The sequence below is a fragment of the Theropithecus gelada genome, chromosome 1, assembly GCF_003255815.1.
Source record: "Theropithecus gelada isolate Dixy chromosome 1, Tgel_1.0, whole genome shotgun sequence".
NCBI lineage: Eukaryota > Metazoa > Chordata > Mammalia > Primates > Cercopithecidae > Theropithecus > Theropithecus gelada.
The window spans coordinates 20,421,557-20,432,808 of NC_037668.1; the positions used below are offsets into that span (position 1 = coordinate 20,421,557).

Below are 11,252 nucleotides of genomic sequence, written 5' to 3' on the forward strand. Positions count from 1 at the left end.
GAGCTCAGGAGTTTTGAGACCAGCCTGGGCAACATAGTGAGACCCCCGTCTCTACAAAATAATAATAATAAAAAAATAATAATAAGCCAGGCATGGTGGTGTGCCTGATGTCCCAGCTACCCAGGAGACTGAGGTGGGAGGATCACTTGAGCCCAGGAGGTTGAGGTTGCAGTAAACTGGGATTGCGCCACTGCATTCCAGCCTGGGTGACAGAGTGAGACCCTGTCTCAAAACAAAACAAAACAAAACAAAAATCCAGCTCATTTATCACCTCTTCTATGAAGCCTTCATTAATATGCCCCTTTCCCCAAATTGGCTGTTGTGTCCTCTGTGCTGTCCAGAGTGTACTTCACTCCTTTATCAGGGTACTGTCCACCCTGTTATCTATTCGATGTCACTCTCCCCAAGGGCATGGTGAGCTCCTCCAGGGCCACGGTGCTAACACAGAGCAGCTGCTTGGCAAACCTCAGTTACTTCCCCTCCCCTCATGTCTCTCTCAAGCCCTGGCAAAGGTCCAGACACCCAGGAAGGCCTTTGTAAATGGAACAGAACCTGCTTAGGCCTCACAATTCCCAGGTGCCAACTCCTGCTTCCTGCTCACCTGGACTCGGAAGTGGACTCCACTGAGAGGCTCCTGCCGAGCACTTCTTGGAGCGGTTGCTGCAGTAACCATGCCTGCTCAGGGTCCTTCCATTGAGCTGCAGCCAGCCATAGCTGAGGGCCCTCCTCATCGCTGGAGTCCCTGGAGAAGACTCTCATCTCAGTGGCCCGCAGACATCCTGGGAGAAGGGTGGCTACTTCCACTGCCCCCACAGACTCCAGCCACCCCATGTCACTGAAAGACTCACAGCTCCAGGTCTAGGTCCCCCTGGTAGGAGAGGGGAGATGCACACACAGAGCAGGTATTGTCCAGGAGGCGGAAGCAAGTGAGGCAGTAGAGACCTGGCGGAGGCCAGGGGGAATGGAGGTGAACCCGAGCTCACCCACCCATCCTCTGTGCTTCCTGGCTGCCAGCCCCTGCCTCCCCTCACACCCCTGGAGGAACCATCCTTGTCAAGGGGTGCATACTAGGGAACTGCTGCAATGTCACTTGCACATAAATCCTATTCATAAATACCCAGGAAAATAAAGGCAAGCATGGAGAAAATGAGCTACCTGAGGCTTCTGTGTAAATGAGAACATGCATAGTAGTGAAGGGAGGGGCACAAAAGGTGAGGTACAAGAGAAGTCCATCAAGGAAGGACCACAGTGGATTGTCATAGGCAAGTGGGGTAAGTCTGAGCAGCGAGAGGCACACGCCCCAGGGGGTCTCACCTTGGCAGCCCGGGGTACTGCAGGACACAATGTTCTCCATGTCTCCCTCATGCTGGGGCTGCCCACAGCCCAGGCAGTAGGCCTGATGCAGCCCAAAGTGGCTGACAAATGGACCTAGGCAAGGGCACCTAAGAAAGGGGTCACAGACACTAAGCAGGCCAGACCAGCCAGCTTAAGCCTCCCCACTCCAGCACCAACCTCCAAATGGCAGGGAGGACTTTCTGACTTCCTGCAGTACATCCTCCATCCCTCTGACTTCAGCAGCAACCTCTCCATGGCTCTGCCTTCCTTCCTCCCTTCACTCCTCACCCCTAAGAATTCCCATCTCTCACGGCGTTAAGGGCATGCAATGGGCATCCTCTTCAACCAAATCTCTTGACACTTAGAGAGGACAGAAATCCATTCCGACTCCTGGCTCTTTTTCTTTCCCCCTTGCCCCACCCCTATAGGAAAGACAGTGGCCTCACCGACTGGCCAGCACTAGGAAGGCACTTCTGTGGCCCTGGTCAGCCGCCCGCCGCCTCACTGATCGGTGCAGGGCAGCCAACAGATTGGTTCGGCGGCTCAGAAGTATGTTGTACAGGTAGGAGATCCTCTCCTGGTGCGGGGAGATCAGGGATGGGGTCCCACTTGACCCTGTTTTGTCTGCCTGGAATGCCCTCTGCGCCCATCTCCACTCCCTACCTTTTCCTTCTGTCCAACTCCTATGAATCCCTCTAAGTTTGGCTCAAATGCCCTTTCCTCTGGGAAGTCTTCTGGACTTGCCCAGGTGGAGTTACCACTCTCTCCTCTGGTTTTCCATAACACTTTTATTCATTCCTAAATAAAAGTGCTTTTTAAATTACAATGTCTTGTTAAAAGCTTGTTAAAAGGTGACCTCAGGATCACCTGAGGTCGGGAGTTCAAGACCTGCCTGACCAACATGGAGAAACGCTGTCTCTACTAAAAATACAAAATTAGCTGGGGTGGTGGCACATGCCTCCACCAGTTACTCGGGAGGCTGAGGCAAGAGAATCACTTGAACCTGGGAGGTGGAGGGTGCGGTGAGCTGAGATTGTGCCTTTGCACTACACCCTGGGCAACAAGAGCGAAACTCCGTCTTAAAAAAAAAAAAAAAAAAAAGGAAAGGAAAAAAAGCTTGTCTGGCCTGCCTCGAGTCTGTGAGCTCCAGACTGTGTCTGGTTCATCTCGGCATCCTTGGAGACCAGCATAGAGATAGGGGAATATAGTAGATGCTCAGTAAATGATTAGTAAATGAGTAAACCAATGGTGAGGGTTTTTTGTTTGTTTGTTTTGTTTTTTGAGATGGAGTCTTGCTCTATGGCCAGACTGGAGTGCAGTGGCGCAATCTCTGCTCACTGCAACCTCCACCTTCCGGGTTCAAGTGATTCTCCTGCCTCAGCCTCCCGAGTAGCTGGGACTACAGGCACGCGCAACCACGCCCAGCTAATTTTTGTACTTTTAGTAGAGACAGGGTTTCACCATGTTGACCAGGATGGTCTCGATCTCTTGACCTTGTGATCTGCCCGCCTCAGCCTCCTAAAGTGCTGGGATTACAGGCGTGAGCCACCGTGCCTGGCCCCGATGGTGAGTTTTTAATTATACCTCAACATGCCAACACTGCCCCCACCATGGTTTTTGTTTTGTTTTGCTGAGACAGGGTCTCACTCCATTGCCAGGCTGGAGTGCAGTGGTGCAATCATAGCTCACTACAGCCTTGAACTCCTGGGCTCAAGCGATCCTCCCTAGTAGCTGGGACTATAGGCACACACCACCATGCCTGGCGGGTTTTTTTCCTTTTCTTTTTTTTTTTTTTTTTAATAGAGACAGAGGCTCACTTTGTTGCCCAAACGGTCTCTAACTCCTTGCCTCAACCAGTCTTCCTGCCTCGGCCTTCCAAAGTGCTGGGATTACGGGTGTGAGCCATGGCACCAGCTCCACTCTCCAACTCTCCCCCATCTCTCGTTCCCCACCCCCCCAACACCCCTGTGATTTTAACAAAACTTTGGAGGTAAATGCTGTCTCAGGAAGCCCCACTCCAGAGGCACCATTTCTCCCAGCCCCATCTTGGGTCCAGAAGTCTGCAGTCCAGGTCATTTGCTTTGGAGTTCAACCAGAGGAGAGAGGGCTGGAGCTGCTGAAGGAATTCAGCTCCCAAAGCCAAAACAGCCAGCCACTAGCTAAGCCCCCTGGGGAGGGGGCAGGGCCTAGCTCCCAGCCCTGGACCCCTCACCTGCTCCCGGGATGGGTAGTAGGAGGCACAGATGACTCTCCGCAGCCGGCTGACATAGCTGCCAAACAGGGTGACGAAGAAGCATAGGCCATACATGACGCCTGGGAGCACAGCAGCCAGTCAGCCTCACCAGCAGGCACAGGTGTCAGCCCACCCCTGATGCCCCCCACACCCTCAGCAGTCTGCACCCCTCATTTCCTGCATGGTGTCCACTCCCCCAGGGCCCTCAGGGTGTGGTTGATACCAATGACTATGTAGCCAGTGCTGTCCGGCTCCGAGGGACGAAGGAGACAACGCCGGGACAAAATACTGATGTTGCCTTGCTGCAGGACATCAAATGCTGACACCAGGTCACGATAAATATTCCCAGCATAGCCAGTCCCTTCCACGGTTATAGACACCAACACAGGACCTGGCACAAAGACACTGTGTGAGTGACACTCATGGCAGTTGCTATGCAGAAAAGCCCACACCTTCTGGAATGAGGAAAGTGGAGCAGCGCAGGTCATAGGATGACTCAGACCCTCGGCTGGGGGCCTCGATGCCTCAGGCACCCTCATGGTGCCCTGGCGCCTGACCTCAGTTCTGGCTCCTAGGACTGGCCCCATGGTCCAGCTGGGTGGTACTGGTGTCTGGTCTTCCTATCCAAGCCACCACATCTAAGACGACCTTAATGGTCAGTGAGTCCACCCCCCTGGCCTCCATGACCACCCAGAAGCATTTATTTATTTATTTATTTAATTTATTTTTTGAGACAGGGTTTCACTTTGTCACCCAGGTTGGAGTGCAGTGGTGCGATCTTGGCTCACTGTAGCCTCAACCTCCCAGGTTCGAGTGATTTTCCTGCCTCAGCCTCCCAAGTAGCTGGGACTATAGGCACGTGCCACCATGCCTGGCTAATTTTTTTTTTTTTTGTAGAGAGACAGGGTTTCACCATGCTGACCAGGCTGGTCTTGAACTCCTGAGCTCAAGCAATCTGCCTGCCTTAGCCTCCCAAAGTGCTAGGATTACAGGTGTGAGCCACCAAGTCAGGCCCCCAGAAACATTTATTGACTGAGCACTGACTGTGTAGCAGACACTTAACCAAGTGCTTTATTGTTTCGTTTGGGGTTTTGGTTTTTGTTTTTTGGGAGTTTTTTACTTTTATTATTATTTTTTTTTTGAGACAGGGTATCATTCTGTAACCCAGGCTGGAGTGCAGTGGCGTGATCTCGGCTCACTGCAGCCTCCGCCTCCTAGGTTCAAGTGATTCTCGAGCCTCAGCCTCCCGAGTAGCTGGGATTACAGGCGCCCACCACCCCGCCTGGCTCATTATTTTGTATTTTTAGTAGAGACAAGGTTTCACCATGTTGGCCATGCTGGTCTTGAACTCCTGACCTTAGGCGATCTGTCTTCCTCAGCCTCCCAAAGTGCTAGGATTACAGGCATGAGCCACCGCAGCTGGCTTACACTCTCAGTTAATGGCTTACCAGGCACTTGACACACTTAATTTATTTTATTTTTTTCTTCTTATTATTTTTTTAGACTTAGTTTCACTCTTGTTGCTAGGCAAGTTGCTTAACCTCTTCAGCTTCAGTTTCCTCTTTTTTTGTGCTAGGATTACAGGCATGAGGCACCCACCTGGCTCCAACACACATAATCTAATTTACTCCTTACAGTGACCCAGAGAGGTTGCTACCATTATTATTCCACTGTTCAGATGAGGAAACTGGGCTAGCACAGTGGCTCACGCCTGTAATCCGAACACTTTGGAAGGCTGAGGTGGGTGGATCACCTGAGGTCAGGAGTTTGAGACCAGCCTGAGCAATATGGTGAAACCCCATCTCGACTAAAAATACAACTGGACATGGTGGCATGTGCCTGTAGTCCCGGCTACTTGGGAGGCTGAGACAGGAGAATTGCTTGAACCCGGGAGGCGGAGGTTGAAGTGAGCCAAGATTGCACCACTGCACTCCAGCCTGGGTGACAGAGTGAGTGAGACTCCATCTCAAAAAAAAAAAAATGCCGAGCATGGTGGCATTCATCCCAGCACTTTGGGAGGCCAAGGCAGGCAGATCATGAGGTCAAGAGATCGACACCATCCTGGCCAATATGGTGAAACCCCATCTCTACTAAAAATACAAAACTAAGCTGGGCATGGTGGCATGTGCCTATAGTCCCAGCTACTCACAAGGCTGAGGCAGGAGAATCGCTTAAACCTGGGAGGTTGCAGTGAGCTGAGATGGTGCCACTGCCCTCCAGCCTGGTGACAGAACGAGATTCTGTCTCAAAAAAAAAAAAAGAGGAAACTGCAGCTGAAGAGGTTAAGCAACTTGCCTACTAATAAAGTCACCACCTAATAAAGGACAGAGCTGGGATTTGAACCCCGGCCAATCTGACTCTAGAGCTTGCATTTTAAACTACTCTGTATGCTATAACCTTGACCTAGACACAGGTGTTACTAGGCAGAGGATAGAGTTGAAAGAGTGGCCCACTTGGGGGCTGCTGAGTAACAGTGACATGGAGACATTCAGGCAGTCACCAGGACTGAGGATGGGAAGAGGAGAAGGCTTGGGAGCAGGCAGGGAGATGCAGGAGCAGGTCGAGGGGGCTGCAGTGGGTGAGTGGGAGGAGGCTGTCGTGTAGGCACTCACTGCGGGCCACAATCTCCCCCTGCAGCTGGTGCCGGGCCAGGTCGAGCACCCAGAAGACAGCATAGTCTAGGAAGACTAGGAACAGCACGAGGAGGAGGTGTCGGATAAGGTTGAAGGTCTCCAGAATGTAAAAAAACTTCTCCCATTGGGACAAGAAGATGGAGCCTGAGCAGGAGTGGGATGGTCAGGAGAATGCTCCCCAGTTCTCCCGTCCACCAGACCCCAGTTCTTGGAGAGGCCTCCTGCCCCTGATCAGGCTTGGGCCTGTCTGCTCATCGGGAATATGGAAAAGAAAAGCTGTGAGGACTCCGGCAAGGATGGAAAACACTCTTCAGGGGAGGGGGCTCCGTGGCTAGAGGGGAGGGGCCTGCCTATCATCTCCACCTGGCCCTGTGGTCCATTCCAGTCTCAGGAGCCCTCCCTCCTAGGGCATCCCTCATCCCCTTACCTGTCTCCCCACCTCACAGGCAGTCCTCCCCCTCCATATTAGCACTTCCTGCCCACCTGGGGAAGCCCTCCCAACTTGACGTCCCTCGCTCTGTGTCCATCCCCTGATGTCCTGATGTCCAGGGTGCTCCCAGAAGCACCATCTGCCTCTCCTGTCTCTGGCTACTTTCTCCAAGGGTGTCTATGTTCTCCTTTCAGACGGCGGGCTCACCAAGGACTGGGCAGTGTCTTCCCTCAGCCTGAAAGTTCCTTAAGCTCTGGGTCTCCTCCTTCTGGCCCCGCCCCAAGCCCATCCTGGGCCCTGCCTGTGCAGGGGTTTAGGGGCAGGGCAGCGGGGCGGGGGGAAGCCCTGGCCTCCCTGAGCTGGGCTCTCCCTGACCTCAGGGTCCTCACCCGGTGGGATGTAGCGCCTGGCCTCGTGAGCACTGAGCGGTAGCACTGTGGGCAGCCCTGCCGAGGAGCGCACAGCCTCCATGCGCAGGAATTGGCTGGTGATGTAGATATTGTCATAATGGTCCCAGTTCAGGTAACAGTACCGGTAAAATAGGGCTCTGGGAAGGGGAGGTAGAGCACATATGAGGCCCTTTACCACCCCGGGACAGACCCCACAGGGCATCTCCCCTTCAACCCCACTTCAGCCTCCCTGGATGCTGGGGCGGCATGGGGATGAGCTGCTTCCTGCAGCCCTGGCCCTGCACACCCCGCCCCGTGCCGCCCGGTAGCGCCTCACTGGAGGTAGAGAAGCACAAGCAGCAGAGGAGTGGTGAACCCCATCAGAGCCAGGGCCTCTCGGACACGGTGCAGCTTCATGCTGACAGCCTCGTGGAGGTCCATGGCTACCTGGGACAGACTCCGAGAGGCATTGAGATCCACAGAGAAGTGGTGGGTGGCTGTCATGTTGAACTCAAACTCCTGACGCACCCGGTTGAGCAACTGAATCACAGCTGGGGCCAGCAGGTTCAGGGGAGACGTGGGCAAGGAGAGTTAGGAGAGGGTGGAGCTGGCCCTGGGGAGGGGCCTGGCATAAACTAGAGGGTGCAGCTCACAGACCAGCTGGGAACACCCAGTGTTTGGGTCAAGGTGGACTGAGGAGGCGACAAAGCCTCCACATATGGCCATCGCCACCACATGCTCAGCTCCCAGCATGACAGAAGGCATGCAACAGATGCCCCTAAGGAATGATCTTGATGACTTGAGTGTGGACCTGAGTGTGGACAGGAGGCCCTGGTTCTGTTTTCAGCTCCTGCTCTCACGGCAGGCTGTGGTGAGGCACTGGCCCTTCACTGGACCTCAGTCTCCTGATCTGTATTTGTACAGCATGGATATGGGCCTGGGTGATCTCTTGAGCCCCTTTCTTTCTCTTACATTCTCCTTTATGGGCTGGGAGCACTGGGGGCTGGCCATGGCCACACTGGGATGAGGGAGGGAGACCACTAGGGAGCACCACATGTGGCAGGAGGGGGTCACTCACGGGTGCCGATGGTCTGGCGCAAGAAGGGCTGAATGTACTTAGGGATGACGCAGAACACCTGGACCACTGATGGGCGGAGTCTGCTGAGTGTCCGAAGGAGGAGCACAGCCAGGCCTGCCCCCCACCTCTGGAGACCTCTTCTCACAGGGCCTCTTTTCGATTTTCCTATTGGCCTCCACATTTGCTCAAAACCTTGTAGCACATCCCTGTCACCCCTCTCTCCCAACACCAGTCCCTCCCTACTGCCCACCCCCACCCCCAATACTGGTCCCACCAAACTTATTCCTCTCTATTGCCCCCAATGGTCCTCCTGGGCCTGTCCTCCCAACTGACCCCCACATTTCCACCCCGCCCCACCACACATAGGCTCCTCCCTGCTGGCGTGCCCTGGTTTTCTCACGGCTGGCAAGTCCACAGAGCGCCAGTTTGAAGGGCATGAGCACGTAACACAGATGGTAGGCTTGTGGTATGACCATCATGCAGCTGTCCTTGGCATCATCAAAAACCCGTGCACACTTCAGGTAAGGGTTGCCCAGTTCCGAGTTGCACACATCCCCGATGTGCAGGAGCCACTGCCATACATTCCGGAGAGCCCTGGCTGGGGACAGTTGCAGGGTTGGCACCCAGGGCTGGAATCCTACAGCCTCTTCTCAGAGGTTTGGGGAACAATACCACAGTACCCAGGGTTGGAGAGGCCTGTGGTCAGGGACCTGGCTGTGCTGTGTCCAGTGAGCACTAGCCCGCACCCAGGAGGGGCCTGAAAAGCCCTGGACAGGGATACAGGTGAGGAGACTGAAATTTTTTTTTTTTAGATGGAGTTTCGCTCTTGTTGCCCAGGCTAGAATACAATGGAGTGATCTCAGCTCGTTGTAACCTCCGCCTCCTGGGTTCAAGTGATTCTCCCGCCTCAGACTCCCTAATAGCTAGGATTATAGGCATATGCCACCACGCCTGGCTAATTTTTATATTTTTAGTCAAGATGAGGTTTCGACATGTTGGCCAGGCTGGTCTCAAACTCCTGACCTCAGGTGATCCACCTGCCTCAGCCTCCCAAAGTGCTGGGATTATAGACGTGAGCCACCACACCCAGCCTTTTTTTTTTTTTTTTTTTTTGAGACAGAGTTTCACTCTGTCGCCCAGGCTGGAGTACAGTGGCGCAATCTCAGCTCACTGCAACCTCTGCCTCGCAGGCTCAAGTGATTCTCCTANTTTTTTTTTTTTTTTTTTTTTTTTTTTTGAGACGGAGTCTCGCTCTGTAGCCCAGGCTGGAGTGCAGTGGCCGGATCTCTGCTCACTACAAGCTCCGCCTCCCGGGTTCACGCCATTCTCCGGCCTCAGCCTCCCGAGTAGCTGGGACTACAGGCGCCCGCCATCTCGCCCGGCTATTTTTTGTATTTCTTAGTAGAGACGGGGTTTCACTGTGTTCGCCAGGATGGTCTCGATCTCCTGACCTCGTGATCCGCCCATCTCGGCCTCCCAAAGTGCTGGGATTACAGGCTTGAGCCACCGCGCCCGGCCTGCCTGGCTAATTTTTTGTATTTTTTGTAGAGATGGGGTGTCACCATGTTAGCCAGGATGGTCTCGATCTCCTGACCTTCTGATCTGCCTGCCTCGGCCTCCCAAAGTGCTGGGACTACAGGCATGAGCCACCACACCCAGTCCCCCCTTTTTTTTTTCTTTAGAGATGGAGTCTCACTCTGTTGCCCAGGCTGGATTGGAGTGCAGTGGCACGATCATAGCTCACTGCAGCCTCAAACCCCTGGGTTCAAGAGATCCTTCCACTACAGCCTCCCCAGTAGCTGGGACTACAGACATGTGCCATTACATCTGGCTAGTTTTATTTTTTATTTTTTTATAGAGATGAGGTCTTGCCATGTTGCCAAGGCTGGTCTCAAACTCCTGGGCTCAACCAATCCTCCCACCTCGGCCTCCCAAAGTGCTGGGATTACAGGTGTGAGCCACCGCACCTGGCCAAGACTGGGTGCATTTTGAGTCCCCAGGAGTAGACATGCTAATGTGCTTACCTACATGTTTCACACCATCCATGATTGACCGAAAGAACTTGCGGACCCGGTCAGCCACCTCTTTGGTCTTTTGGGCAATAGCTTTAATCTTGTTCAGGGCACCTGATGGGTGAGGGACAGAGGCACTGTGGAGTCTCCTCCTTTAGGGGCTAGTTCTCAACATTGCCCCTTAAGCAGGGAGTGGAGAGGAGGCCACCGTACCAGAGGTGGGGAGCCTGGATTCTGGGGCCTGGGAGATAGTTAATCTGGGAGTGGAGGAGGCCAGAGAGCAAGGAGAGAGGGTTTAGCTGTGCCCAGAGTCCCTTCCAGGCCCAGATGCTCTGCAATTAGCACCAGCAGAGAAGGAGGCCAAAGGACTATAGAACATGCAGGATGAGGGGGGCAAGGAGGACCTGTGGGAGACAGTGGTGGAGGTGGGGGACTTACTGACAAGGGGCTGCTTGGCCCGCTGTAGCACTTCGGCAGTCTGGTTCAGGGCCAGCTCTGCCCCACAGGCTACAGCCTCGCTAGCCCGGGTGAAGTTGCGTAGAGTGTTGGCACAAGGACCTTGAAGCACCAACCCAAAGGCAGCCACCAACAGTAGTGTCCGGCCCTGCCCTGCGGGCGACAGCTCCGTTAGAACCAAGAACCCAGCCCCAAACACGGCAGCAAGTCCCTTCAGAATATTTCACTTAAGCCTTCAGAATATTTCCCTTAACCTCTGCCTCTCCCATAGTATCTCTCCTGCCCCAGCACCGGCTCCAGGACCTGCCCCCTAGCCCTGGGTGCCAAGCTCACTGGAGAAGGCCTGGGGCAGCAGCAGGAGGACAGTGGCTCGGACCTGGCGGGAGAATCCCATGCCCAGGCTAAGGAAGGCGGCCAAAGTGAGGGTGCCCACCAGGCAGCCCCAGGGGCTGTGCCCTTCCACCAGTAGCTCCAGAAGCCCGTAGGCCGTGGCCAAAGACAAGCCCAGGGTAAAGCCTCCCACGCTGCGAACCACAGCTCTCGCCATGCTAGGCTCCTCTCCCCTGAAGGGGTGCACAACATCCTTCATGACTTTGGGCATGGCCGCTGAGGCCAAATGTCTGCCTGTCTCCAGGAGATGCCCGCTGACTTCCGTGCTCCTGGAATTTCTCACCGTGTTCTAAGGT

At 54.3% G+C, this 11,252-nt stretch overlaps 1 protein-coding gene across 1 annotated transcript in view; it reads right to left on the reverse strand.

Annotated features, from left to right (window-relative positions):
• The window catches only part of DCST2 (DC-STAMP domain containing 2), a 14,950-nt gene extending 3,709 nt beyond the window's left edge, over window positions 1-11,241 (reverse strand). Inside the window, exons 1-14 of the mRNA XM_025388893.1 lie at window positions 10,900-11,241; window positions 10,549-10,719; window positions 10,123-10,224; window positions 8,499-8,696; window positions 8,099-8,164; window positions 7,358-7,571; window positions 7,021-7,178; window positions 6,181-6,345; window positions 3,792-3,959; window positions 3,548-3,648; window positions 1,782-1,912; window positions 1,315-1,442; window positions 849-942; window positions 602-742 (exon numbers count right to left, since the gene is read on the reverse strand). Coding sequence (XP_025244678.1) covers window positions 602-742; window positions 849-942; window positions 1,315-1,442; window positions 1,782-1,912; window positions 3,548-3,648; window positions 3,792-3,959; window positions 6,181-6,345; window positions 7,021-7,178; window positions 7,358-7,571; window positions 8,099-8,164; window positions 8,499-8,696; window positions 10,123-10,224; window positions 10,549-10,719; window positions 10,900-11,167 — 2,105 coding nt within the window. The 5' untranslated portion in view covers window positions 11,168-11,241. The remainder of the gene's footprint in view (window positions 1-601; window positions 743-848; window positions 943-1,314; window positions 1,443-1,781; window positions 1,913-3,547; window positions 3,649-3,791; window positions 3,960-6,180; window positions 6,346-7,020; window positions 7,179-7,357; window positions 7,572-8,098; window positions 8,165-8,498; window positions 8,697-10,122; window positions 10,225-10,548; window positions 10,720-10,899) is intronic.
• Between the last annotated feature and the right edge of the window lie 11 nt (window positions 11,242-11,252).